This window comes from Barbatula barbatula (genome assembly GCF_947034865.1).
Source record: "Barbatula barbatula genome assembly, chromosome: 9".
NCBI lineage: Eukaryota > Metazoa > Chordata > Actinopteri > Cypriniformes > Nemacheilidae > Barbatula > Barbatula barbatula.
Genome location: NC_136772.1, coordinates 515,980 through 541,015, shown reverse-complemented (window position 1 = coordinate 541,015; position 25,036 = coordinate 515,980). Strand labels below are relative to the sequence as shown.

Below are 25,036 nucleotides of genomic sequence, written 5' to 3'. Positions count from 1 at the left end.
TCTGTTCTGGTGATAAACATTTGATTTCTTTTCCAGCATTGATGCAGTTTCACACGAAGAACCGGATGAGGAGTTCTGGTGAAGACCAGCGATGTTTATGATTTTATGTGTATTATGTGTACTTTTTTATTCACACGATAAATTGAAGCTGTGTGTCTGAATCTGTGTATTAAAATGTGAATAAATGTGATATAACTCGTTTCATTTCGTGGAGAAATATTACAAAAAATGTTCTGGAAAGTCTGACACACACAAACATGTTTTCAACGTGCAACAAGCGATCTTGAAAAGTCAGTGAACACCACTTCTGTTTTATTTGTCATAAAATACAAGAACTTCTTTGAAAGTCACACGATCACTTTTGGGTAAAATCATGTTCATGTTTATCCACTTCCATCCTCAGCTTGATGTTGAGCTGGTGAATGTTACCGGTTTAAAGCTTCGAGGTGAAACATTTAAAACACAAGAAATACACAAACACTTCTTCATCAGATAAAAATCATTCTCTTTGAGTTTATAAAACACTGTCCTGAATTATAGAGCGGTTTAGACAAAATATCACCATTAACATCTGTTTAAATCTCAAAATACAGTCAATACATAGAAACTAAAAGAAATGCCTACAGTTATTTAAAACTAATGTTTGACTACAGGTTACAAAGATACTATACAGAATACATAAACCAATAAACACATGACTCCAACTAAACAATCCTCTACACAAAATATATATGTAACCACATATCGTGTTAAAAAGCAGAAAGGCAAATACTGAAAAATAACCACAGCTGATACCATCACAGGTTTATTCCTTCAAACACTATAGAAATGTCTTTTATAAAAGTCACAGCGAGATTTGTCAGTATTTACAATTGCACGTTTGTTGAACCTGCTTCAATCCAAACTAAACAAGAAAACAAAGCGCTGCGTTCCACTTTCTGAACTGGGTCACATTACCCACACTATTGCATTTTAGCATGCTGAAAAAAACTAAGAAAAACAGCCTCTTCCCTTATCACGTACAACAAATTCAACATGTTTTAGCTGATGTCCAGTCAAGCTTCTGTCTTCAGTAATTTCATAGCAACTGTAGGTCTGAGATTCTTTCTGTAAACATACAGATTTCCAAAGTCTGAGAGCTTCTATTCTACCTTCTTTTCTAACACGTCAAATGGTTTCATACTTCATGTTTTTCAGGATGATTTGAGAATCTTATGGGCTTCAAACGAAGCAGAAAACATGACAATGATGTCATTAATGTACAACCACTGGACGTTTGCTGTTTTTGTGTATCGCACATTGAGTTCATGTTCACTAGAATGTGCCAGAAAGCTTCGACACTGAACTCTTAACGATGCTTTTGAAAGATCGATTGTATAACAACAGCAAACATTTTCAATCGTGAGGCCAATGTGATCGTAGTGGTCATTCTAGATCAGATTCTGACCCTGCATCCACACGTTCAGAATATTTGGACATCTCTTAGATACTGTTCAGAGTTTACACATCCTTTGTATATTTAATATATATTTAGTACATAAAGCACGCTTACCTCACGTACCGTTTCCCACAATGCAATGCAAACAAATGGACCTTCGATCACTGCTGATTGTAACATTTCTTTTAAGCAGACGGTCAAAAGTTCAGACATTTTACTACAAAATGTAATTAAAAAAAGCAAAATAATATGTAGTTTTCAAGGACGGCAGTCGCCATAAACATGCAACATCAAAACATAGTGAGATCAATGCATCACAATACTGTCAAAACTGTTGCATAACACGTCACCTTTCACATACTATTATCAAAACAAATAGTATTTAGCATGTACTGCACACAGTATTAAGTAGAGAGTAAACTAGTATTGCATTCTAAACAAAACCTTCAATTGCTAAAAACATCATGCTTTCTAAGAACAAAAATCTGTTTTAGTCGACCGATCAAACACATCACACCATATTCACAATTTCATGACTTCAGAATAAATCACTGAGAACCTTTTTGTTTTGTTTGATTCTTTTTCTTAGAAACAATAAGCCAAACTAGAAAAACTAGTCATAGAAATCATACAAACACAGGGAATACTTTCAAATTTTGAACGAAGGACTTTTTTATGTGATGATTCACATCACATTGATTTGCATTTCTTACGCAAAAATAGTCTGTCAATTGTCTACGAGTGGTTTGTAAAATAAATGCTCTTTCATTTGTGTTTCGAATAGTGCAATGTTTCGAACTTTAACCGGCCGTCGCAAAGGGCTACGGTCAGAAATAGAAGAAAACGTGAACAAATCTAACCTGCGGAGAAAAATACACAACAGAAAATACAAAAGGAGGTCCCCAGAAAAGAGCGGCTCGAAAAAGCACATTAGTTGAAAAAGAGCAGAGATGCATTAGTGTGTTAGGGTGGCTTTAGTTGGCAGTATAAAAGCGGCCCGCGTCCGTCACCTCCACGTCTTACGAGTATGAATTGAGACATTCTTTGGAGCGAGACTGGATGTCCTGAAGCTCCTGTTCCTCCTTCATTCTGATGTCCTGGTACGAGTGTAAGTGACTGGCGTCTTTAAGGTAGGCCCAGTTAGCAGAGAGGATCATTAGATAATGAATCTGCAAGAGAAGGTCAAGCGGACGACCGGTGAGCAGGTTAAACACGCAAAGCCACAGCTACACAACTATATAGACAACACACAAACACGCACGCTTTAAAGGAATAGTCCAGTCCAAATGAAACCTCGGTCACGTCGAACCCGTCTGCTGTTATCGATTCAGTCAAACACAATGTGAGAGTCGAGTAAATCATGACAGAATGATTATTTATGGACTATTCCTTTAAAACACAAACAACTACAAACTACTCAATATTATTCCAGTATAACACACATTGATAGACACAGACACGTTAACAAGAGAAAGTGGATTAAAAGCAGCGCAGCTCGTGATGTTAGTAAAGAAATCACCCCGCTCCGCTACACGACAATAAAACACATCACGGACATTTAGTACACAACATTTTTTTTATTTCTTTTATAGAAAGATAAAACTACAGCGATTGAAATCTTAAGGTCATATGAAATAACCATTCGGTGAAGTGAAGCATGCGGTCTGTTAATTCTGATCATGTACAACTAACAGAAGAAATTGTCAAACACGCGCGTGATCCTGTGATATAAGCAGCATCACGTCGTCCAACGAAAACATATTAGAACATCTATACATATGTGACATTATAAACATTAAACACACGCTGTATAACACTGACACTGGATTAAACACATGTGAATCTGAACGGATGTAAACGCAAAGTCAAAGCCCCGCCTCTAGATTCTGATTGGATGAGCTGCAAAACGCAGACAAACACACGCCTCACGACTGTGTTGCTTTAATAAACACAAATATTTGTGCTTTTATTATAATTATCCCATTCACACTTATCTCTCTGTAGGTCGTTTGAGTTTTGTTAAGCAATGTAACTTTAATACATTTGTGCACAGATGACAGGCGTGTGTGTGTGTTCTTTGACTTTAAACAACTTTAGACGTTATTCATCCAATCAGAATTTAGACTGAGAACCATCTAGTTGATTAAAACGCAATAAGGCACATCAGATCATGCGTTACGGTGTTTACCGTGGTTAAAGGGGTAAATCACCGTAATTCAGTTTTTCACGGCTCAGTGCTTTACTGTATACCCTAACTGAAAACATGTCAAATATATGACACACTGAGGTGTTTGGCACAAACATGTGTGAGTTCACTAGCTCTCTTCTCGTCACGCGTGTTCTTTTCTATTCTTCTTAAGGATTAATAGCGGAAGCAGACGCCGTTATGAGCGAGTCTTTTCATGACATCACCAGATTTAATATCTATATAGAGCTACGGAAATGAATAATATGTTGTTATTACCTTGTTACTTGTATTAAGAAGGTCATATTTGATCTGTCACTCACTGACGGGAACAGTATGTGTGTGTTTAAAAGAGCAGCATCAAACGTACGTGGCATCAACCGCAGTTAACACATGAAAACTGCATCAGATGTGAATACTGACATCATATTACTGAGTCTGTCCTCAATGTAAACAAACTGAACACCAACATGCATGAGAAAAGCAAAGAAATGAAAACTGTAAACGGGGTTAAAAGAAGAAAACGCTGGAGATTTCCAACGGCACACTTCTAAAAATATTACTTCTCACAGACGAGTTCCAGAAGTGTGAATCTTCTTCACTTCCTCCGTGCGCGAATCAAAGAAATATTCATTTCTCTCAATAATAATGATGGAGTTTATGACGTTTAGACGTTGTGTGGAGTAAACGAAGAAGACGAACACTTTCAGAACACTGACCTGTGATAGTGATCTTATTAATGCTCTGATATGAAAGTGTCAGTTTTAAAAGAACACTGTGTGGTGATGGCACAGACACTTCATCTCTATACAGCGTTATATTCACACATGACACCGGCTGTTGTTTGTTTAGTCCGTCAGGTGAGTGATTCTAGTTCATTTCAGTAAAGTGAGACGCAAGTTAAAATTTTGTGCAGCAGTCTTCTCGACTCTTAAACTTCAAAACAGCAAAGTTATACGTGGTGACCATCATGTAGATGAGCTGGTGGAAGAGAAGCACAAGAATGAATGAACGCATGGAGCGACACTCAAGAAAACATATTTAAGCTGTCTGTCTGACTGTTCAATCTCTGGTTCTGTCTGTCTGAGTCCTGTCAGTACACTTTCACAAACTTTGATAACATCTGTGAACATTCATGCAGGATTTCACACAAACACTGGCATCACGCTAACCAATTTCTCGGCTAGTGAGACAAAACCTTAAAAGAAAAAGTTCACCCGATAAAGACACGTCTGTCATTATGTTTGTCTGTTCTTCACACGGAGTTGATCATATTAACAGAATCTGTTTAGTTGTGTGATTACCAGTGTTGGGCAGTAACGCGTCACTGTTGTTTCATTACTTTTTTGGTAACGTTGTTATTTCTAAAATAGTCATTTGATTAAAGTTCAAAGCCCGTGTAAGCATACCCTTTGTAATTTTAACCGTAACCCTAAGCTGCGTTACATCATTGTCGTTTTATAGTTTTATCAATTATATTGTAAAAGCAAAATAGCACCCGTGACATCATCGAACTGAAACCTGTGAGCTACAACTTACAAACTGAGCATGGAGAGAGAAACGTATGCGTTCTGTATCTGGTTTATTTCTGTTGTGCATTTTATTATGGCTTTATTATGGAATAAGCAGATATAATTGATGAAACTAAATGAAGCCTGTCTTTAATGATTTTGTCGCGAGATATAGTGTGCACTATCCAATAAAGTTTAGTCATGCAAAGGCTAAAGAGGTTATTTCGTTTTTTGAGCGATGGAGTAGTAATGTAACTGGTAATGTAACAAATTACTTTTGACGAGGTAATCAGAACAGTTACTTGATTTCTTTTAAAAGGAGTAATGAGTAATCAGTCATTTCATTTCCAGAGTAACTTGCCCAGCACTGGTGTCTATTGGATGAGGAGTAAATAATGACTCAACGAATATTTTTGGGTGAACTGTCTCTTTAAGGAGAGCACATCAGAGAAGCGTGTTTGCAGTAGGTGGAGTTGAGAATGAAGAGGCTTGTGATTGGCTGGAGGAACACACATGAATACACAAACACTCACCAGAGCGATGACTGTGGCACCTGCTCCTGCACACGCTACTATATACAGGTGGTAAGACAGGTAGAACTGCGGACAGACAGACAGCATTACTGAAATGCAGCCACAGTATCACAAATATAAAAACGTCATGTGTTCAGAAAATAAAGAGCAAATATAGTTTAGTTTGGAGATTGGCATAAATGTCAAAAGAATGATTGTTAAAGTGGTTTTGTGAGGACGCACCTCACTGGTGTTACAGATATCACCCAGAGTGGAGCCGCAAGCTTTGCCTGGTATTGCGTTCCATGGAATAATCCCTGTTAGAGAACACAACACAAAAACACATTTAATAAAACATCCTTGTTTAACATCGATTCATCAACAGTCATACAGGAGTTACAGAACCAGCGTACCGTACTGACGCACGTCCACACAGATGCTCTCGATAGACGTCAGGTTAGCCACCGGTGAGCGCATGGCAGCGCAGGTGGACCACATGTTGTAGAAAAGAAACACAGGTACTGCAGAGAAGCCAAAGACACCCAGCCAGCCGATGCCCAGGACATACGTCAGAAACACAAACTGAAAAAAACACATTTCATTATATTGGATTCAGGATGGCTGATCTAATTTAGTCAGGATAAACTTGAATGACTGATAACCACAGATTAATGTCTTTGAACTTGCTGCATAGCTTTCTGGGATTGTGTTCTGTATTCAGTTTAAAGAATGAGACGTCCTGTACCATTCCACTGATGCAGCGGCCACAGACGGTGGTCTTAAACTCGCTGTGAAGCTCTTTCACTGCACTGGTGGTGTAAAATCCCTCGGCCAGCAGGATGATCCCGTACAGAAAAAAGAACGAAGCGATGCCGTAGATGACGTACTGCATGAGCTGAACTCTGAAAAAAAAACAGAAATTACAACTTTTCCATCCAAAGAATTTCAGTCAAACACAAAACCTCAAATCACGTGATATTTTATAGAATTGTGATGCAATCTGGGAAAACCCATCAGATGTCACGCTGGGTCATTTTCATGAATATCGAAAAATAGATTGGAAAGTACATTTTTTCTGTCATTGGGTTTTCATTCAAATATTATTTCATAACCGCTTGTCTAACGTCTGTGAAATAATCGTGGCAAAATGTACTTGCTGTAAAAATAGAGATTTTTTTTCAAGGATATGAAACCGCTTTCATATCAAAAACTGTCATATGTAAATTATCACCATGTGTTGGGTTTTCCCAGATTTATAAATTCTCAAAATTGATGTTTCCCACACACACATACACGCGGGTGGACTCACATGTCAGTCAGCATGGCGTGATGGGTGGTGTTCGTGGAAAAGTGATTCTCCAGGATGGTGACGGTGCCCGTCAGGGCAACATGACCGCAGCCGCAGAAGAGCGCCACACCTGAGAAGCACAGGATGGTGGCGACCAGCGATGCGTACGGAACGCCGCCCAGACATTTAATACAGCACTCGAAACAACCTGCAGACACACACACACACACACACTCAGTTCAACAGTTCAAAAAACGTACAGACAGATGATGCTTTCACATGTTATTACACACAAAACACTGACATCACGGTCATCTGCTCAAAAAGTGCCGTCATCGTTTATTTAAAGTGCTGAACACCTAATTCAAAACAGGGTGGTGTAAAACAGTGTGTGTGTAAATGCGTGCGTGTGTGTGTGTGTGTAAACCTTAAGGCATGTAGATCACAGGCTATTTACTGCATACTTTGAAGTTTTTGCTGCACAAACAAAAACAGACCAACAAATAAAAACCACATGGAGGGTTTGGCCTTTGCCTCAGATGAAGTGAATGTGTTCACAGCACTAAAGAATAATGACCCAATAAAATAATACTCACATGAAAATCAACCAACTAAAGGAGCATCACATGCTATATTATCTTTCTTTTCATTTGTTTACATACTTGCACTACGCATGTACATTTTGTCATGTCCATAAAGAACACTTCAACATTGAAATTGAGAGAGAGGGAAACTTTACATCTCTTTTATTTACAGTCACATTTACATAAACATTAGTTAAATATTCAGTGATCACAGTCCTTCGTTGTGAGAGAGAAACACTCATGTAGCTCATGGCAGAGTTTGATAGTTGATCACATTCAGCGCATCAACACACATATACACTCTATACTCTCGACAGAGAGAGACAGACAGAGAGAGAGACAGAGAGAGACAGACAGACAGAGAGAGACAGACAGAGAGAGAGACAGAGAGAGACAGACAGTGAGAGAGAGAGAGAGAGAGAGAGAGAGACAGAGAGAGACAGACAGTGAGAGAGAGACAGACAGAGAGAGAGAGAGAGAGAGAGAGAGAGACAGAGAGAGAGAGACAGAGAGAACGAGAGAGACAGACAGTGAGAGAGAGAGAGAGAGAGAGAGAGAGAGACAGACAGACAGACAAACAGTGAGAGAGAGAGAGAGAGAGAGAGAGAGAGAGAGAGAGAGAGAGAGAGAGAGAGGGAGAGAGAGAGAGAGAGAGAGAGAGGGAGAGGGAGAGGGAGAGGGAGAGGGAGAGGGAGAGGGAGAGGGAGAGGGAGAGGGAGAGGGAGAGGGAGAGGGAGAGGGAGAGGGAGAGGGAGAGGAGAGAGAGAGAGAGAGAGAGAGAGAGAGAGAGAGAGAGAGAGAGAGAGAGAGAGAGAGAGAGAGAGAGAGAGAGAGAGAGAGAGAGAGAGAGACAGACAGTGAGAGAGAGAGAGAGAGAGAGAGAGAGAGAGAGAGAGAGAGAGAGAGAGAGAGAGAGAGAGAAAGAGAGAGAGTGTCTGTGTCCAACAGTTTGTGCCCAGCAGCTTTTATGAGGCCCACACGGATGAAAGCATTCTGTCCCAAACAGTGAATAGCCGTTTCCATAGCAACGAGTTAACCACAACCCAATGAGTGCCCACAACACAGTCTCCCACGACCCACGACACACACACACACACACACACGCGCACACACACACACACACAACACACACACACACTTCTGAGGGCACTTCACTGCTTCCATCTCAAAGGAACACTTGAGATCTCTTCTCTACTGTCCTCAGATTCTGAAGTTTGAACATGTCTTATATGGTTTATATGTTGTGATGTGGATTCATTTGGAGAAAAGCACCTTGACTTCCTTCCATTGATATTTCTATGTTTTGTAATTATATAGTTATGCTTCAAGTTTTGATGTATAAAAAACAACAACTGATACAGACAAATTCATCATGCAAAGGCTAAAACGACCAGCTACACATCAAACTAAAATAAAGATTAACATTTACAGATGAACTTTATTAGCCTCATTACTAAAATCTACAGGACAAATGTATTTATATTTCAGCCGAATAATCTAAATACAACACCCACCCACACACGCGTATTATCATCATCATCAGATCTGTAATGTGCATAATGGCAATAAAGTTGATGCTAATGTTGTGTGATGTAACACTAAGAGATCCTGAGCAACATTTCCACAGAAATATTTCAAACATTCTTCTCTGATGAATCCGATTGAACTGCTTCCTCTCTTTAAATGACACGTGTTGACGGAGTGGAAAACAGAAAGCACTGCTCAGGTCACATTTCATGACACAGGAGGACCGGCTTTAAAGAGCTCCTTCATTAAACATGACATGCACAGCATGAACTCACTTCACTCGCTCACATAAATTACCTACAAAATGAGAAGCAGACTGCACTAAAAAACCTCCCCCACACAAAGAGCACTTCTCACAGTCCAGAAGAGAGGATTTAAAGAGACAATAGAGAAGAGGATGAGAATGAAGAAGAGGAGCCGTACTCAACATCTCAGCATCACTGAGCGGTCAACACTTCCGGACACTTCTACACAAAACAACTCCATCACAGTATGACGTCCAGACACAGAATACCACTGGACACAAACCAAAGCAATCTGCCAGCTTCATGCTGATGTGTCGAGTGATGTTCTCTGGAGAGATGATGATGTGCAGATGTGTTCACACACACACACATCTTGGTAGAAAGACCTCTCCGGTAAACTCTCACAACCTTGAATGTTTTAATAGATTATTCTAGTCAACAGGATGTGTTTCTGTTGCTCAAGAAGATTCTTCAGTTTTTCCCTCACTGTTATATTACCATGAACTGTTGATGGAGGATGGATATGAATATCATACCTTCCCAGGCTCAAACCAAGTAGCAGTTATGTGATTTCAGATCCTTTACTTTTATTTCATACTTTGCATGCCATGCTCGTGGTTTCTTTTGCGCTTCATACGGTTGTATTAAGCTGTATGATAAAATGAGAACAATATTGTCTCTGACAGATAAAATCATGGCTGATCCTTCCCATATTCTATACGAGGAATACCAACTACTGCCTTCAAAAAAGAAGATTGAGAATATCGTACGCTAGGCTGAACATGCTACATAAATCCTTTGTGCATCAGTTGATAAAATTAATAAATCAGAGTTTAAAGTAGATCTTGGGATTCTAAATGAATGGGGGTCTATGGGTATTGCCGATGTTATTGTGTGTGATGTGGATGTGTATTAATGCATGGACATGAATCATTGTTAGACAGTAGCGTTGTGGGACGCAAGACAACTTTTGGAAGAAATTCCAACAATAAAGTGAAATTGAATTCAGAGAAAGACATTTGCGCGAGTATAACGTCTTTTTTTTCAGCTTCATGTCTTTTCATTGGTGCTCTCTCTTTTGGTGGAAGGACCCACCCTCTTTCAAGAGAATAAGAGCTGATGTGATTGACATGCGAGGCGACCAATCCCAGCATGTTTTGATGAACATATCGTTCATGGGCATGTCAATCTGACGATACGACAATAACAGACCTGCGTGCTTCTGGACCGCTGACAAGGCTGATGTATTACATAACACTACCAAACGCAGAATTAAAAACAATGAAATATCTACAACCGTGTGATGATGAAGAAAACACAAACGGCATTGACCATCTCACAATGATCTGAGGCTCATCACAATGAAGCATCGATGTGCAAGATGTGTGATGTGAGATTTATTGGTACCTTGTTTCTCCTGCTGTTCATCTTCAGTGTCATCATACGATGTTTCCATGGCTGTTCTACACGAAACCAACAAAAATCCACCTTCTGCTTCTTCTCCTCTGTTTTCTGTCTGTTCTATCTCTCGCTCTTCCTCTATCTATCTGTCTGTCTGTCTGTCTGTCTGTCTGTCCGTATGCACTCTCTTGTCTTTCTCTTTGCCTTGACTTCACATCAACGAAGAACTCATAACCCACAAGAAGTCAAAATCCGACTGAAGACGGTCACGTCTGCAGAAAATCACAGACACGTTCCCATACCAGCACAATGCAAAGAGGCGTAAGAGACCCCCACAACACCCCCCCGAATATATTATCATATTAAAAAACACAGCACAAACTAGCTTTCCATCTGCTGCCCGGCCCCTGAGAACCACAGAGAAGACAATGGAGGACGGAACGGACGGAGGATGCGGAAAATACAGAGACGAGGGAGGAGGAGACCAGCCCAATGAGCGGGAGAAAGAAAGAAAAGAAACGTAAGAACAGCCAAATAAACAAACAAAGGAGAAAGCAAATGAAGGATGAACATATAGGCCAAATAGAAAGATGAATGGAGGCTGAAAGAAAAGAAAATATCAGCATCGCTGTCCTTCGTCAGTAATAAAATGTTAACAAACATTATAGTCAACTTTAACAATTACAACTTCATCTATATGATCGATTATGTTCCATCACATCAATCAAGACCTTCTCCCTGATAATTAGATTATATTGAAGATAAAATAATAAAATGTATATGAACGTAAATTGAAAATTACACAACCAACATACAACATACATAAAGTCTTAAAATCGCTCAGTTATTGCAAAGTTACCATTGCAATGTCTAAATAATTGTTATAATATTATAGTAGTAAAAATGGAAAGCTAATACGAACACATTCATGATTTGACTTAAAGAGCAACAGATTCCATTCAGGATTTTCCCACATAATAGATCTGGTCACATATTCATGAAAAGTCTACTTAGGCCAAACTGAAAAGTTTTTCCTTCCTTCGTTTTTGAAAAGATTCACGTACACATGACGGCGTTATCAAAACGCTCTGCATTTACACGGATCCAGGAAAACGGATAAAAATGCTGTAGTGTAAAGTTGTGTAAATAAACAGGACGTGCCTTGGCATATACACGGCTATAAGCCAAATGTGCTTTTTATTACGTGTATGTGTGTTTAATGTCTGGGGAAGGTAAATCGTGCGTCTCCGCTGGTCTTATTATTTGCTGGTGAAATGTTAATACATAGTCCAGCAGTGAGAGCTCACAGTACAGGAAGCCGCCATATTGTTTTGGCTGTACTTGTGCAACTGAGCTCGTAGTACGCATGTGTGTGACGTCATTGTTTTCAGAAAGTTCTGTCTAGCAGTTTACATGGAGTCGAAAATGGTGGCGTTTTCAATCCCCTAAAACCCAGTTTCCTTGTAAACACACATACAAAACGCAACGCTTTTTAGCATTGTTCAGTCGCGTGTAAACTTAGACCCCATCCGTAAAAAATATTTTTGTTTTCTTCTTGGGCAACCAACCAATCACAGTCTTCAAAAGACTGTGTCATACATAGCAACAGCCCCTCCTCCTCACTAAGATACAAGTTTTTGTCTTTTCCTTGCTCAAAGTTGCTCTCGGATTGGTCCTGAATGGCTTTTAAGCAAGCAGCCTTAAGAATACGGCCTCTGTTCTCAAGTATAGGAAGATAAAACTCTACATTGGTTTCTAAATATTAAAGCGTTGGAACTCTATTGGTTGTGGTGTTTGTGAGGGTGTCAAAGGGCTGAGAAGTGAACGCATGAGGGCTGTATTGTGTTTGTCAGTGTTCAGTCACCCGTGAGCATCCGAGGACGCTGTGACACACAAAACAGAAGGTTCTCATGAACACCAGAGCCTCACACACACACATTCAGCTTCACAAGGAGATGCAGATGAGATGTGCCATGAGAGAGCAGAGATTCCCACAAACACTCTGAAGAAGATGAACTGAAGAAAGATCATTGAACGATCTTCTTCAACACACAAACTAGATGAAAAACAACGGACAGACAGCAACTTTGTGCCCTGTACAAACAGCACAACAGTTCCGACTGACCCACTTCATAGTGCACACTCCGTATGAAAGGAATATTCAAGAGCGAGGCATTGATTTCACTGTCAGAGACATAACCCAAATAACTTTCTATGTCAATCGATGTCTGTTGACCCGGTTCATGCTGTTAATGACAGAATATCACAGTTTCTTACATGGAAATTATATGTTTAATGACATTTCCACATGCCAAATATTGGAAAATGTGATGGGAGTTCATTCAGGTAACAACCCTGGATATAAAATTGGTTGGAGAAATAAAAACACGACACAAATTTGAAATCTGAGCTTAGTTTGAGACATTGTTGAGATCTCTCTTGAAAGATTTCGGGACTGTTTTTCTAGGAGAAACATCCGACAGTAAAGTCATCAAAAATGTTCCATTTTCACTCTCATTATATCTAAAACAATTTGGGATGAACGATAAATAATCTGCCATATCGATACAGTCCGATAAATTGTCAGTTTATATATAAAAGCAGTCGTGCACTTGTTTCAGTCTACGGGAAATGTTACATTAATATCTAGATACTGTATATCGGCCAATATATTGGTTATTGACTTCACATGTTAAAGAATCATCCTGCTTTCCGTCATTTGCTGGTTCTGCGTGTATCAGTGAATGTGTTGCACAGTTAACGCTCATGGATTGTGTCTCACTGTATGAGGACCCAGAGTTGCCCTGAGAGTTTATTTCAGGTGCATTTACCTGTTTTCACTGAAATCAAGTGTCTATTGTGGGAGCGTCGATGACCGGTCAAAATAAAACACATGTTAAAGACTGCGCCAGGTGATGAATGCTGATGGAGGGATGGAGAGAGAACTGTCTTACACTATGATGAATCTACGGGTCATGCGTGGGGTGAGCGCGATCCATGCGGATCACAGATCATTTGCGATCCGTTTAACCGTTTTGTAGGATGTGTTGGGTTTGTTTGATCTGAGCTTTCCGACTTTCGTTTACGTGAATGAGGGCAAATGTCTCAATAGACGGATCAGTCAGCATTTAAGTGGCACAGAAATGAGGCACGGAAATTTGCGTTTTGATTCGGTCCAGTTAACAGAAAAAAATACAGTAGGTACCGGTACCCGACCCTAGGTTAGGGATGCTCCGATCCACCTTTTTTGCTTCCGATACCGATTCCGATACCTGAGATTCAGTATCGGCCGATACCGAGTACCGATCCGATACTAAGGTAAAAATTTTAAAGTGCAGAATTACTTAATAAACTATGTGCATTGCTGTGCAAGACATCAGGCTCGACTTAACATAAATTTCCTGACCCCGTAAAACAAAATAACAAACTAATGATTCACAAATTTAGTAAATAGTTTATTAAACCAGCACCGGTGCAAAACAAATGAAAAATAAAACAAAAGTGTTCACTATCTTTGGACAAAAGACATTCAAAATTAAAGTGCAAATTAAGCAGCTGAATATAACAACAGCTTCACTAGCTTGATAAACGGGTATAAATAAATGGAAACAAAATCTCTTAATAATTTTTAAGAAAGTGCAAAAATAATAAAAAAATCAATTCGCAAAAAAAAGCTGCTGAAATTGAGCAAAAAAGTACTAGCTTTACTGCTTTAGATATTCAAAATAACATGAATCAGATCTTTTTAATGCTTTAGTCACTAAAGCAAAGTCCACTTAACTAAACTAAAGTTTAGTGAAAATAAAATTTAACATCCAACACAGAAACAGATGAATAAAACACTAGCTTCCCTAGCTGAGTAAAACTGCACATATTTGTTGCATTTAACGTGGCATTTTGTGGCACAAAATTCTCATCCAACCAGTGTGCGGTTAAACTTAAAAGCGACACGTCGCAGCTCCAGATATCTGTTGTAAAACTCACCGCATTGACATCTTTAATTTTTTATGATATGTGTTTGCTTTTTGACTTTTCGGTACAGTTCAAGGTAGAGTTAAATATTTACGCTTCGGCGTGTCGTACTGCGGCTCCAGGTGGTTTATAAGGAGTCTGAAGCCATTATTCGCAACGACGGACAGCGGTTGCCCATCCATAACAATGAAAGCGGTGGAACTTATTGGCGTAGCTGTTGTTAAATAACTCCAAATGACAGATATTTTGGCTCGCTCCATGCTGTTCGCTGCTATTTGTTCACTTGTTCACGTGCACTACGTACAGAGCACGTTGCTAGCGTATGATGTCGCACGTTGCTAGCGTATGATGTCACACGTTGCTAGCGTATGATGTCGCACGTTGCTAGCGTATGATGTCGCACGTTGCGCAATGCGCAGCCGCCCACGAGAGAGTTTAAGCGCCGGTGTCTCCATGAACTTTTACATCGTCTAGCACAAATTTTATGTCAGATCGGGTATCGGTGACAAATTGCACCGATACCCGATCTAGAATTTTATTACGTATCGACGCCGATACCCGATACGAATATCGGATCGGAGCATCCCTACCCTAGGTGTCACCCCGAGATGCTTTTTAAACACTATTGAAAGAGTTCACAAATGTTCTGAGCTCTAATTGGCTGATTTTCAACAAAATATCATAAAAAACTAACTTTTAAACAGACAAGGTTGCTTTGCCAATGTTTTTCTCTTTAATCCAATTAATTCCAAAGCCGTTGAAAAGAAATAAGAGCATGTGCTTTTATTAAAACATTAACAATCATCTTTTCTGATGTGTAAAAGTTAATCATTATATCTGTACTGTACTCTCAAACACTTTCTATCATTTGTCGATTGAGTCTCACTGTTCTTCTACATGTCTATTCATACAGAATACTAGCAGACTTGTTGAACACTGAATCAATCTAAGCAGTCGACTATATCTCATCTCATTGAATATTCATGAGCGCAAACAGCTGCCCCATTGATTGGCTTGAAGAATGCAGAATTAAATGCAGGCTTCATCTTGTGAGAGAGATTTGAACTAACATCGTAACACACACCGACACAATAAGGGTACAAGTTCTCCCCTTAAAAAGACAATTATGAGGCTTCAGAGGGCACATGAGGAACAGAACTTTTTATTTAAAAAATTGTTTAACTACTTATATTAACATATTTACTTCATTCTGATTTTAACCCTGGAATGCCTGGCACTATGGTAAAATAATCAAAGTCCCTTTATGGAAGTCGTGCCACTCGGCTGCCATGTTTGCAATGCCTCTGGGCAGCAATTTTCGTCATAGCATGTATATTTCTTATAGGGATGCACCGATATGTAAATTTAGGTCGATAACGCTAATTCTTTAACATCGGAAGCCGATAACCAACATATTGGCTGATATACAGTATCTAAATATTAATATAAAATACCCTGAAACAAAAGTCAAAAAGTGGTCCACTACTTTTTTATTTTCACTGCAGAAAACCATTAGTTCTGTTTTTTCCCCTGAAAATTATGTAACAAGCCTACTTTACACAATCTAACGACTATTTAACCTTAAAAATTTCCTGGTATATTTAATAAACATATTAAAGTTATATGTTCTTCCAGAAAAAAAATGTTCAATAGTCACATGTCTAACAGGTCTTAAGACAGACAGCATTCAAACAATACGCTTTTGTTCTTATAATTTACACATTCATAAATATCTACGTACTGTACCTACATCAACAATGTTTTGCTAACATCATGAAGTGAATGATCAGAGAGACAGTACTGTACTGTGTTTTAACTGCGAGCAGTTGAAGAAGTTTAACCAGATCAAATTATTTAAGATTTATCTACTTTAATACATCGTAAATTTAATATAATAAATTTTAGTATCGGCCGATGCCAATAACATTAAAAAAAAACATATATCGTGCATCCTATATTTTCGCTAAGCTTAAATTGTCCTTAAAAAAGTCGCCTGATATACTGTGCCAAGCCGGCAAGAGCCTCATGAGAGCCCCGCCTCAGAGATTTGTCAGTCTTTGCTGATTGACGATTGGCTCGTTTTACTGGAAGGCGGGAGCTCCTTTGCTAGAGCGGCCATATTGAGCGGTGCATTCCTCGCCATTCATTATAAAAGGCAGATGCGCATCTTGTTAATATTAATATCTTTGAAATAACTCACTGTGAAAATGACTCCGTGGCGAGTAATATTATGCCTCAAGTGACTTGAACAATTCTTTAAGAAAACAGAATCTTCTTGTTAAGGTTTTCCTGCATCACTATCAAGTCTATAGCATGTAAATAAATGATGACCGATGAGTTACAGAACTATGCTAATCACGTGTTGTGTGTTATGCACAAAACTGTATGTTTGGTGTGAAAGCTAAATGAAATGAATAAATGACTGCCATGAGAGTGAAATGCCGGTGGTTGTTGTAAGCCACAGTGAATCAGAGACAGACAGATAGCATGCCTGAATACATTCATGAATTATCCACGTGTCAAATCACACACTATTTAGAAAAGCCTTTTTCCACTAATTGTCTATTAAACACATATATCACATTTTAAGCACAAGGTGTTTACACATAATCTGAGTTTCACTAATTCTGAATTTCATCTACACTGTTATTGAGTAACTGACACATAGAATTGAATGAATATACAGTATAAGTAAAAGAAAGGGTTTGTCACATGAGCTCAACCTGGTCACCATTTCATCAAGGAGTAATTCACCTTTATATAAATAAATATCCCCCAGTCTATTCACTTCATGTAAAAGTCATAAAGTCATGTGATTTTCTCTCATGTAAAACGCTTATAAATAGTAGAACTGAATAAGCTTACCGAAAGTCATTTTTAACTTCCCAAAACTATTTATTTAAACTTTCCTATTTGCCAAGCTTCTAACACACGGATAACTCACACGATATTGAATTTCACACAGCTGTCGTTTTGTGTGAGAAAAATGTCACGATGCTGTTCGTGATATGGTCAGTTTGGGCCAAATGATCTTTACACACATTATAGGAAGATCCTGAAGATTCGCTGGGAAATGAACATCAAACAGCAGCTGTATAAAGCAGTGACTGCATGACTGATGCAGTCACAAGCAGCTGGATGCTTAATTTCTACCAGAAGGTGAATCACGGATGTGTTATGTAACTTTCTTCAGCTCTGCTGGCGGGACTCAAGGGTCTCTGGAAATCACAGTGGAATTTACAGAGAGTCCAAATAATGAGCCCCCCTAATCCTGTCCTGAAACAACTGACAGCCTCATTTAAAAACAAAACTGATATAAGCCTGCAACTGACGACCCCATCACCAAGAAATAAAAAATTATACAATTGCTATTACTATTGCTCAAACAAAAGCATTAGGCACTTCTGCAACAAGTCATATCAGGAATATAGCCTATTATAACACGGCTCGTTGGAATGTTTGATTCTGATTGGCCAGTCACAACATTTGCAAGTTCAAGTTCGTTATTCCCAGATAACAACTTCTCAAAACTAATAACACACGGTAACCTGGATGCAGAAAATCATACTGACAGGTTTTTTGGACAAAATAAATGACATTATATTTTAAAATGATTAAACCAAATTGCCTGTTCGTGACATTTGAATGTGATTTCTTACCTTAAAACCAAAAGTTAAAGTTTTTTCCTGCACGGAAGGTCAGCATAATTTGAGCTAATACACTTTCATGTCCGTTTTTTTTCTCATGTAATAACCTGGATAAAATAGAAGCAGCCAGCTTTTATGGCGAAATAAGCCTCTTCGGTGTGATACAAGACCCTCCGCTTCACATCGGGTCTTGATCAAACTGTCGGGGCTTATTTCTGCCATAACAACCGGCTGCCTGTATATTTTCCCTTACATAGATTTGAGGATCTAGCAACCTAGCAACTCTCTCAAAACACCACATAGCAACACCCTGGCAACCCCTCACAACAACTCAACGCTGTATTTAAAACTTTTTGCACAAATACACTCACATGTGAAAACTGACTGTTTTAAAACTTCAGCTTTTCATTACACACTGCAAAATCAGAAATACAAAACATACATTTTAGATGAACTAGAACATAGGTAAATTAATTTAGGTTTAAGGAGTTTTAGATCATTTCCCTGGACAATAGACAGATACTGCTTAACCAAAAGATTTTGTTGCAGTGCGGATGTGAATTTAGAGTCTGTGGTATTTCCATCCATCCATTCATATGCTGAGGGCTCCTCGCTGGCCAAATGAAGAGATTCTGAAGCTTTTGTCTGGTCACAGCGACAGTAAATGAGTGAAACACAAAGAGCTATCTGTGAAGTCTTGAATGTGCTCCACAGGCCCCATGCCAAGAACTCCAGGCCTTTCAGCTCCCTTTAAATCCGCATTCCCGATAACTTTCACTTAGACAGTTCAAACCCCGAGCACAGAAATCTGAAAGAGGAAATATATCCTCCTTATTTTGGTGGCAAATATGGAGTCTTCCATTAAACATCAAGAAATACGAGCGCAGGAGGACAGAAGATCATTTAAGACCTCTGAGATCTGACCAATAAACTCACAGAGGAAAACAGACCCTGCTAGAGTTTAAAAAGATGATAATACTGGAAAAAATGACACTACATTCCTTTCATTTTCACTCAAATCCCTATAATCCTGAATCATCCAGCACTGAACAGACGTGACTACACTAATGCAGCAGGACAGACCATAATGACTGAACCAGCAGAGATACATTTATTTGTGAAGTATTTCATTCACTGGATTATCTAAAAATAGACATTACCATGTACATATTTCCAGCAGAAAATAGATTGCATTACCGTGAACTCTTCTTACACATATACCCTTATATAAGATTTTCTGAGAGTGACTGATTTCCATCTCTTTTTACACATCTGTTATTCTCATGTCCTGGTTACTGTTCTCTGCACACAGGAATGTAAATAGGTCATCCTGGGAAAGAGAATCGGTCTTTCTCATCAATACCATCCACAAGTGACAAAAGGCAGAGCACAGTGTGATTTATTTGAACAAAGCTTTCACAAAAACAAATATTTGTTTTGAATCAACAGTAAATCCAACTAGAAGAGTGAAGTTGAAGCAAGTGAATGTCTAACGTGTGTAACATTAATTCATGCAACAGATTGTATTATTTCTGCAAATCGCATTGTAAACAAATATGAAAAAAGTTAAGGGACATATTAGCTTGCTCTGTACAGCAGTGATGCCCGGCGGGTCAGGTTTATTTCCAACCCGCAGGTCCCATTTTTATTTGGCCGCCCCAGCCACTGTATCAGCCTGCCCCACTGTATTTCTTTACCCGTCGTGGTTATGAGATGACCCGCGCATCACTACTGTACAGATAAGACTGGCCTGACTTAATAACTGTGGAGTTTGTACTGAGTCTGCATAAAAGACGCGTGTCTGCGCAGCTCGCGTGTTTGTGCCGAGTGGAAGTGCTTGCTCAAGCGTGGCCAATTTTCATCAAAAAGATTTGTTTACAATTAACTATAATTGTAAAATGTAGGTTTCAAGCTCTAAATTTGTGAATGATGGCTTTAAAGTTAAAGGAAACTAAAAAGGATTTATTAAAAGACTTATGTAGTCTTGCTTTGTTAGCTTTGGCATTTTAAAACGACAAGGGTGACTTCTTTTGGTTTATGAAATTATCTTTTGCAAACAGAAAGATCAAAGATATTAAAAAAGTAACTTTCACAATCTCCATTCGGTTATAAGGAGAAATTGTTACTATTGAGCAGTCTAAAATAACAACTACATCTGTGTCACTGACATCAGGGTTCAAGAAGTCAAGACCTTAAAGTAGCATCAATGGAGATCTCATCTGTACAGTTTTAACAAACATTGCTGATCTTATTGAAAGGTTTTTTGTCAATCATGGAATCACCGAAACCACTCTTTATAAAGGAGCACAAATCGGCCTCGCTCTTATGCCTGTGAATGGCCCTTTGATGACCAAATGTGAGGAAAATTGGCCACGCTTGAGCAAGCACTCCCACTCAGCACAAACACTGCCATATAATTTCATATCACAGTTCACAATGTCCCTCTTTGTGTGCCCTGTGATTAGAAGACGAAACAAATAAACATGAAGGACAAAACCAGCAAGCTCCCAGGAGAATAAGAGAGGAGAGGAGGAGATGATAGAAGAAGAAAAAATGAGAGGGGATGTGAGGAGACGAGGAGAAGAAGAAGAGAGGAGAATAGAGAGGATGAGAGGAGATGAGAAGCCAGAACATGAGGAGAGGAGATGAAAGGACAGGATGACAGGATGAGATGAATGTGTCGCAGTCATGTGACTAAATGTGACATTTGCTTTGAACTTTCCATCTCGACACCTTGAACTTCTCTCAAAGCTGCAGAAACAACATCTCAACTTCTGTTTCTGCTCACGGGCCATCAGTCTCTCAACACACATCAGGGTTTAAGAGTCTAAAGTTAATATATAAGCACATGCCAAAACACTTCAGATGGAGAATGGAGTGGTATATTGACTTCTATCATGTAAAGTGGGAGAGTCAGGTGGTCTGTAAGGGAGAAGTCACCCACATCAGGGGAGTCAACAGACAGACCCTAAAAATGATTTTGAATCTGACAAACAGACCGATGATGATATATTTACCCCAACAATCGACAAATGTGATACTAGATCCAAATCAAACAACACAGACACACCCATGAGATTTAAACTCTCCTCTAAATCAAATCATGCTATTTTATTATAAGTATGTTCTCAGTTCTGGGTGCCGTCAACACTGAGGCAATACAGGCCAAGTGTGAATGCTACGTGACTCAAACTTTCCAACAGTCCAGTATGGTGAACGTCATGCAGAAATGTGTCCATAAGAGACGGAGAAGAGTGGAAAACAAAACAGTGCTGTTTATCTCATCAAATCTGTTAAACTCCTGTGGCTAATGGAAGCCACATCTCATTAAGAATTCAAGACTCAGTTACAGATGACAAACCCAACAACGACCCCCCACAGTCCCTTTACTGACCGCATGATGCTTGTGGCCCACTATAAACCAAAAAGCTGGCTGAAATCACAAGCTCCTCTCTGATTGGTTACACAACTTCTGGGAATATACAGGCACCAGGCAGAAACAAGCATCAATTTTGAGAAAGTGTCTGGAATGCCATGCAGTGTACTGTCCCTTTAAAAGTATGCCATATGTCTACTCTATTTGTATAGCCACGCTGAATTAAATAAAGGTAGTCTATTAAATTCCCCTGATCATCCAATAACAAATAAGACATTTTGCGAAGGCAATGACAAAACTTCTTCTGTGTTTTCCAGCTCAATATTCGTCTAAGTAAGGGATTATACAGGCAGCCGGTTGTAGTGGCAGAAATAAGCCCTGACAGTGTGATCAGGACATTAAGCGGAGGGTCTTGAAGGGGCTTATTTCACGATAACAGCCAGCTGCTTGTATATTATTCAGCTTATTACACGGCAACTTGCCACATGACCAAAAAAACTGGACATGAATTGTGAATATCAAATATTTTAGAGCTCATTTTTACCGAATGCAGACCTTCCCCAATAAAAAGCCGTTTACTTTCGGTTTTAAGGCAAGAAATGACATTCAAAATGTCACAAACAGGCAATTTAGTTAAATAATTTGTAAATATAATGTCATATACTGTTTGTTATTAAAAGACCAATTTACATTCAATTTGTAAAAAAAACTGTCAATATGATTTGCTGCATCTGGGTTACCGTGTGTTATTAGTTTTGAGAGGTTGTTATCTGGGAATAACCAACCTGCAAATGTTGCGTCAGGCCAATCAGAATCAAGCATTCCAACGAGCCGTGTTATAACTGCAATTAGAAAATCTTTGTAACAAATATTCAATACATCAAGTTTAAAGCAATGAGAGTCATTAAAAATCATTAAGACAGAATTGACACAAAACTCTCATTCTGGGACTATCGTGCCATTCTTATTGATCAGCCTCTTCTTTCATCCCACAACACAGTTCATCTGTCTGACGTAAAACAAGAATCACAGTTCACCAACAGAAAATAACACTGTCCATTCACAAACCTTTAAAATAAAGCTCTATGATGAGAGTAAGAGTGGATATCACACAGATGCAGCGCTGAACTAACTTCGCTCGATTCACTGGCATTATTCTTCTTCTCAGGACTTTCTAGCTCACTGGAACTACTTCATGTTAACAGTCTCTGGAGTCACACAAAGACACGGCCGATGAATTAGACACAAAGAAGCCTTTACTGTGAGAGAGAACAAACCAATGCAGCTGTGAAGAGCCAAATCAAATCCCAAAACTTTCTGTCCAACCCACAAGCACACCATGCCTTTGAAGAAAGCCCTCGTCATTTCACTTACGGAAATACAGTACTTGCGGATAAAAACAATCAAATAAAAAGATTCATAGGAAATAGGGGTTATGGATCATTATGTCATGTAACAAATCATATTCCAACATCATCTGCTCGTGTTATTTCTAATCAAATCTCTAGCTCGTGTGTTCTGAATCCATACAGTAAACTTGTGCGTAGGGCTGTCGCAATTATTTCAGACAACTGCAATGATTGTAAATCCGTCGCAGTTACGTTCAAATGACATTTCATCATCATTTGAGTTGTATCAGATTTGCACTTTATGAGTTTTATTAAACTGATTCCAGATTTGCTGCAACTACACACAAAGACGACATTATCCTCATATCTCATCTTGTTCTGTTAAGACCGTCTTATCTTAAGGTCACTCTTTAGGGAATGCTAGTTATTGAAAGAACTTTCTTAATGTATCTATATTTTATTAATTGAATAAATCAATTGTAATTAATCGTTATAATTGCCTTTTAACAGACATCACAATCATTACTTCATAGACTATTAATCGTGAGCCAAATTTCATCATCGTGACTCACATAAAAATCCCTACATTCATGTTACACATTTTATTGAGGACTGGAAAGACTAGTGCACTTTTTCTTTAATAGACCCTAACAGAAAGAGAACTGAAGTCTATGACCAAGAGCCTTTAGCCAGAAGAACCTTCAGTTGTGTTTGAAATGAATTACTACATTAATGTTAAGAAGTGTGCAGTCTGTGCCAATGATAACGGCTATTATAACAAGTGACGATTCCTTTTTCAACTGACATTATTTGACATAAAAGACATTAGAGAAACGATAAAAGGGCAGTTGTTCATTTTTTATATTAAAATGGCATCGTGAGCTGAGTGAATCATCACATCACTAATAACGGCAGAAAACAGGTTCATGTGATAACCAAGAGACGCCAGTGAGTGTTCAACAGATTCCTGAGGTCAGAATGTGAGCGGCCCATCTGGCCCAGAGCCCTTCATAGTGTCCCAAAGCCCATAATTCGGTCTGAAGCTTTAAAACAGTGATAAACATCCATGGAATCAGCTTCAGTGACTGATACCACATCATTCCCTACTCTTATAAACAACTTGTAAATATTTAGAAACACCTTGGACATTAGGTTGAGCGAGAACAGCATGTGGACGGATGGACCCTTAAAAGGGTCACTGGATTGGGTCCAGGACAGTAATGGCTTGAACGGTGCGCTTTGTTTCGCACAAAGACAGAATGGCTCGAGCAATGCGATGCATGTGAAGTGTGCATGATGGGAAAGACATGTGCTCCCAATGCGATGCATAGATTCAGAAAGCAGATGAGACAATGGAAAAGTCATTTCTCTTCCCTTCGCTTTCAAACACAATCACCACAAGACACTGATGTGTTATTGTCATTACTGCCGGAGAGTTAGTAAACTACACATTCAGACTCGCGCACTGTGTAGTGCGCTCCGCCGCTGCTGCTGCTGTTGTTGACGAGAAGTTTCGCTCGAGCTGCTCCGCTCCGCAGCTCGTGAGGTAAATCTCTATAATCCATAATCTCGCTGATCTCGAGAGCTGCAGCACATGCAACACATGCAACACATGCAACACATGCAACACATGCAACACATGCAACACATGCAACACATGCAACACATGCAACACATGCAACACATGCAACACATGCAACACATGCAACACATGCTAACGGCAGGAAAACTCCTCACAAAACCGCAGAAAAGCAAACAGCCTCGCGAGAGAAAACAAAGCGATGTTTCTCACAGACGTCTCAAAGCGACGCCGAACTTTTGTACGACATTAATCGGTAAAGTTTCAGGTGTACGTACCCATTTCTCAAGAGTCCCGGAGCTTCTGCTGCAGTCGCGGTTTAACGGATAACGGGACTCTGACTCCTCGAGCGTTCACTGTGTCACTCAACCGCGAGCTCTGAGTGCGCGAGGTATCAACCCGTGCTGTGTGACGTCAGCAGC

The 25,036-nt window shown here is 39.2% G+C and overlaps 2 protein-coding genes across 7 annotated transcripts in view; one reads left to right on the top strand and one right to left on the bottom strand.

Moving 5' to 3' along the window:
• Positions 1–409, top strand: part of ofd1 (OFD1 centriole and centriolar satellite protein) — a 9,260-nt gene extending 8,851 nt beyond the window's left edge. The window contains exon 22 of one of the 3 annotated variants that reach the window (XM_079464645.1): positions 37–409. In XM_079464645.1, the coding sequence (XP_079320771.1) occupies positions 37–82 (46 nt within the window). In that variant the 3' untranslated portion in view covers positions 83–409. The remainder of the gene's footprint in view (positions 1–36) is intronic. The other 2 variants (XM_079464644.1, XM_079464646.1) reach the window with 2 other exon arrangements.
• gpm6bb (glycoprotein M6Bb) lies at positions 155–25,036 on the bottom strand. 4 transcript variants are annotated; one of them, XM_079464649.1, is made up of 7 exons: positions 24,893–25,036; positions 6,956–7,142; positions 6,392–6,548; positions 6,060–6,228; positions 5,890–5,963; positions 5,668–5,733; positions 155–2,607 (listed from the first exon to the last, which is right to left on the bottom strand). In XM_079464649.1, exons 1-7 carry the CDS (start codon positions 24,894–24,896, stop codon positions 2,458–2,460), a joined length of 807 nt encoding a protein of 268 aa, XP_079320775.1. In that variant the 5' UTR covers positions 24,897–25,036; the 3' UTR covers positions 155–2,457. The 4 variants fall into 4 exon arrangements, with proteins under 4 accessions (XP_079320775.1, XP_079320774.1, XP_079320777.1 ...); XM_079464648.1 differs by lacking the exon at positions 24,893–25,036 and adding an exon at positions 10,698–11,115 and having other exon boundaries at positions 280–2,607; XM_079464651.1 differs by having other exon boundaries at positions 490–4,604; positions 24,893–24,998.

Coding starts and splice junctions, on each gene's coding strand:
- gpm6bb (XM_079464648.1), bottom strand. CDS start 10,746: ATGGAAACATCGTATGATGACACTGAAGATGAACAGCAGGAGAAACAA. Junction 5,964..6,059: donor TGTGGACGTGCGTCAGTACG/GTACGCTGGTTC, acceptor GTTCTCTAACAG/GGATTATTCCATGGAACGCA. Junction 5,734..5,889: donor ATATCTGTAACACCAGTGAG/GTGCGTCCTCAC, acceptor GTCTGTCCGCAG/TTCTACCTGTCTTACCACCT.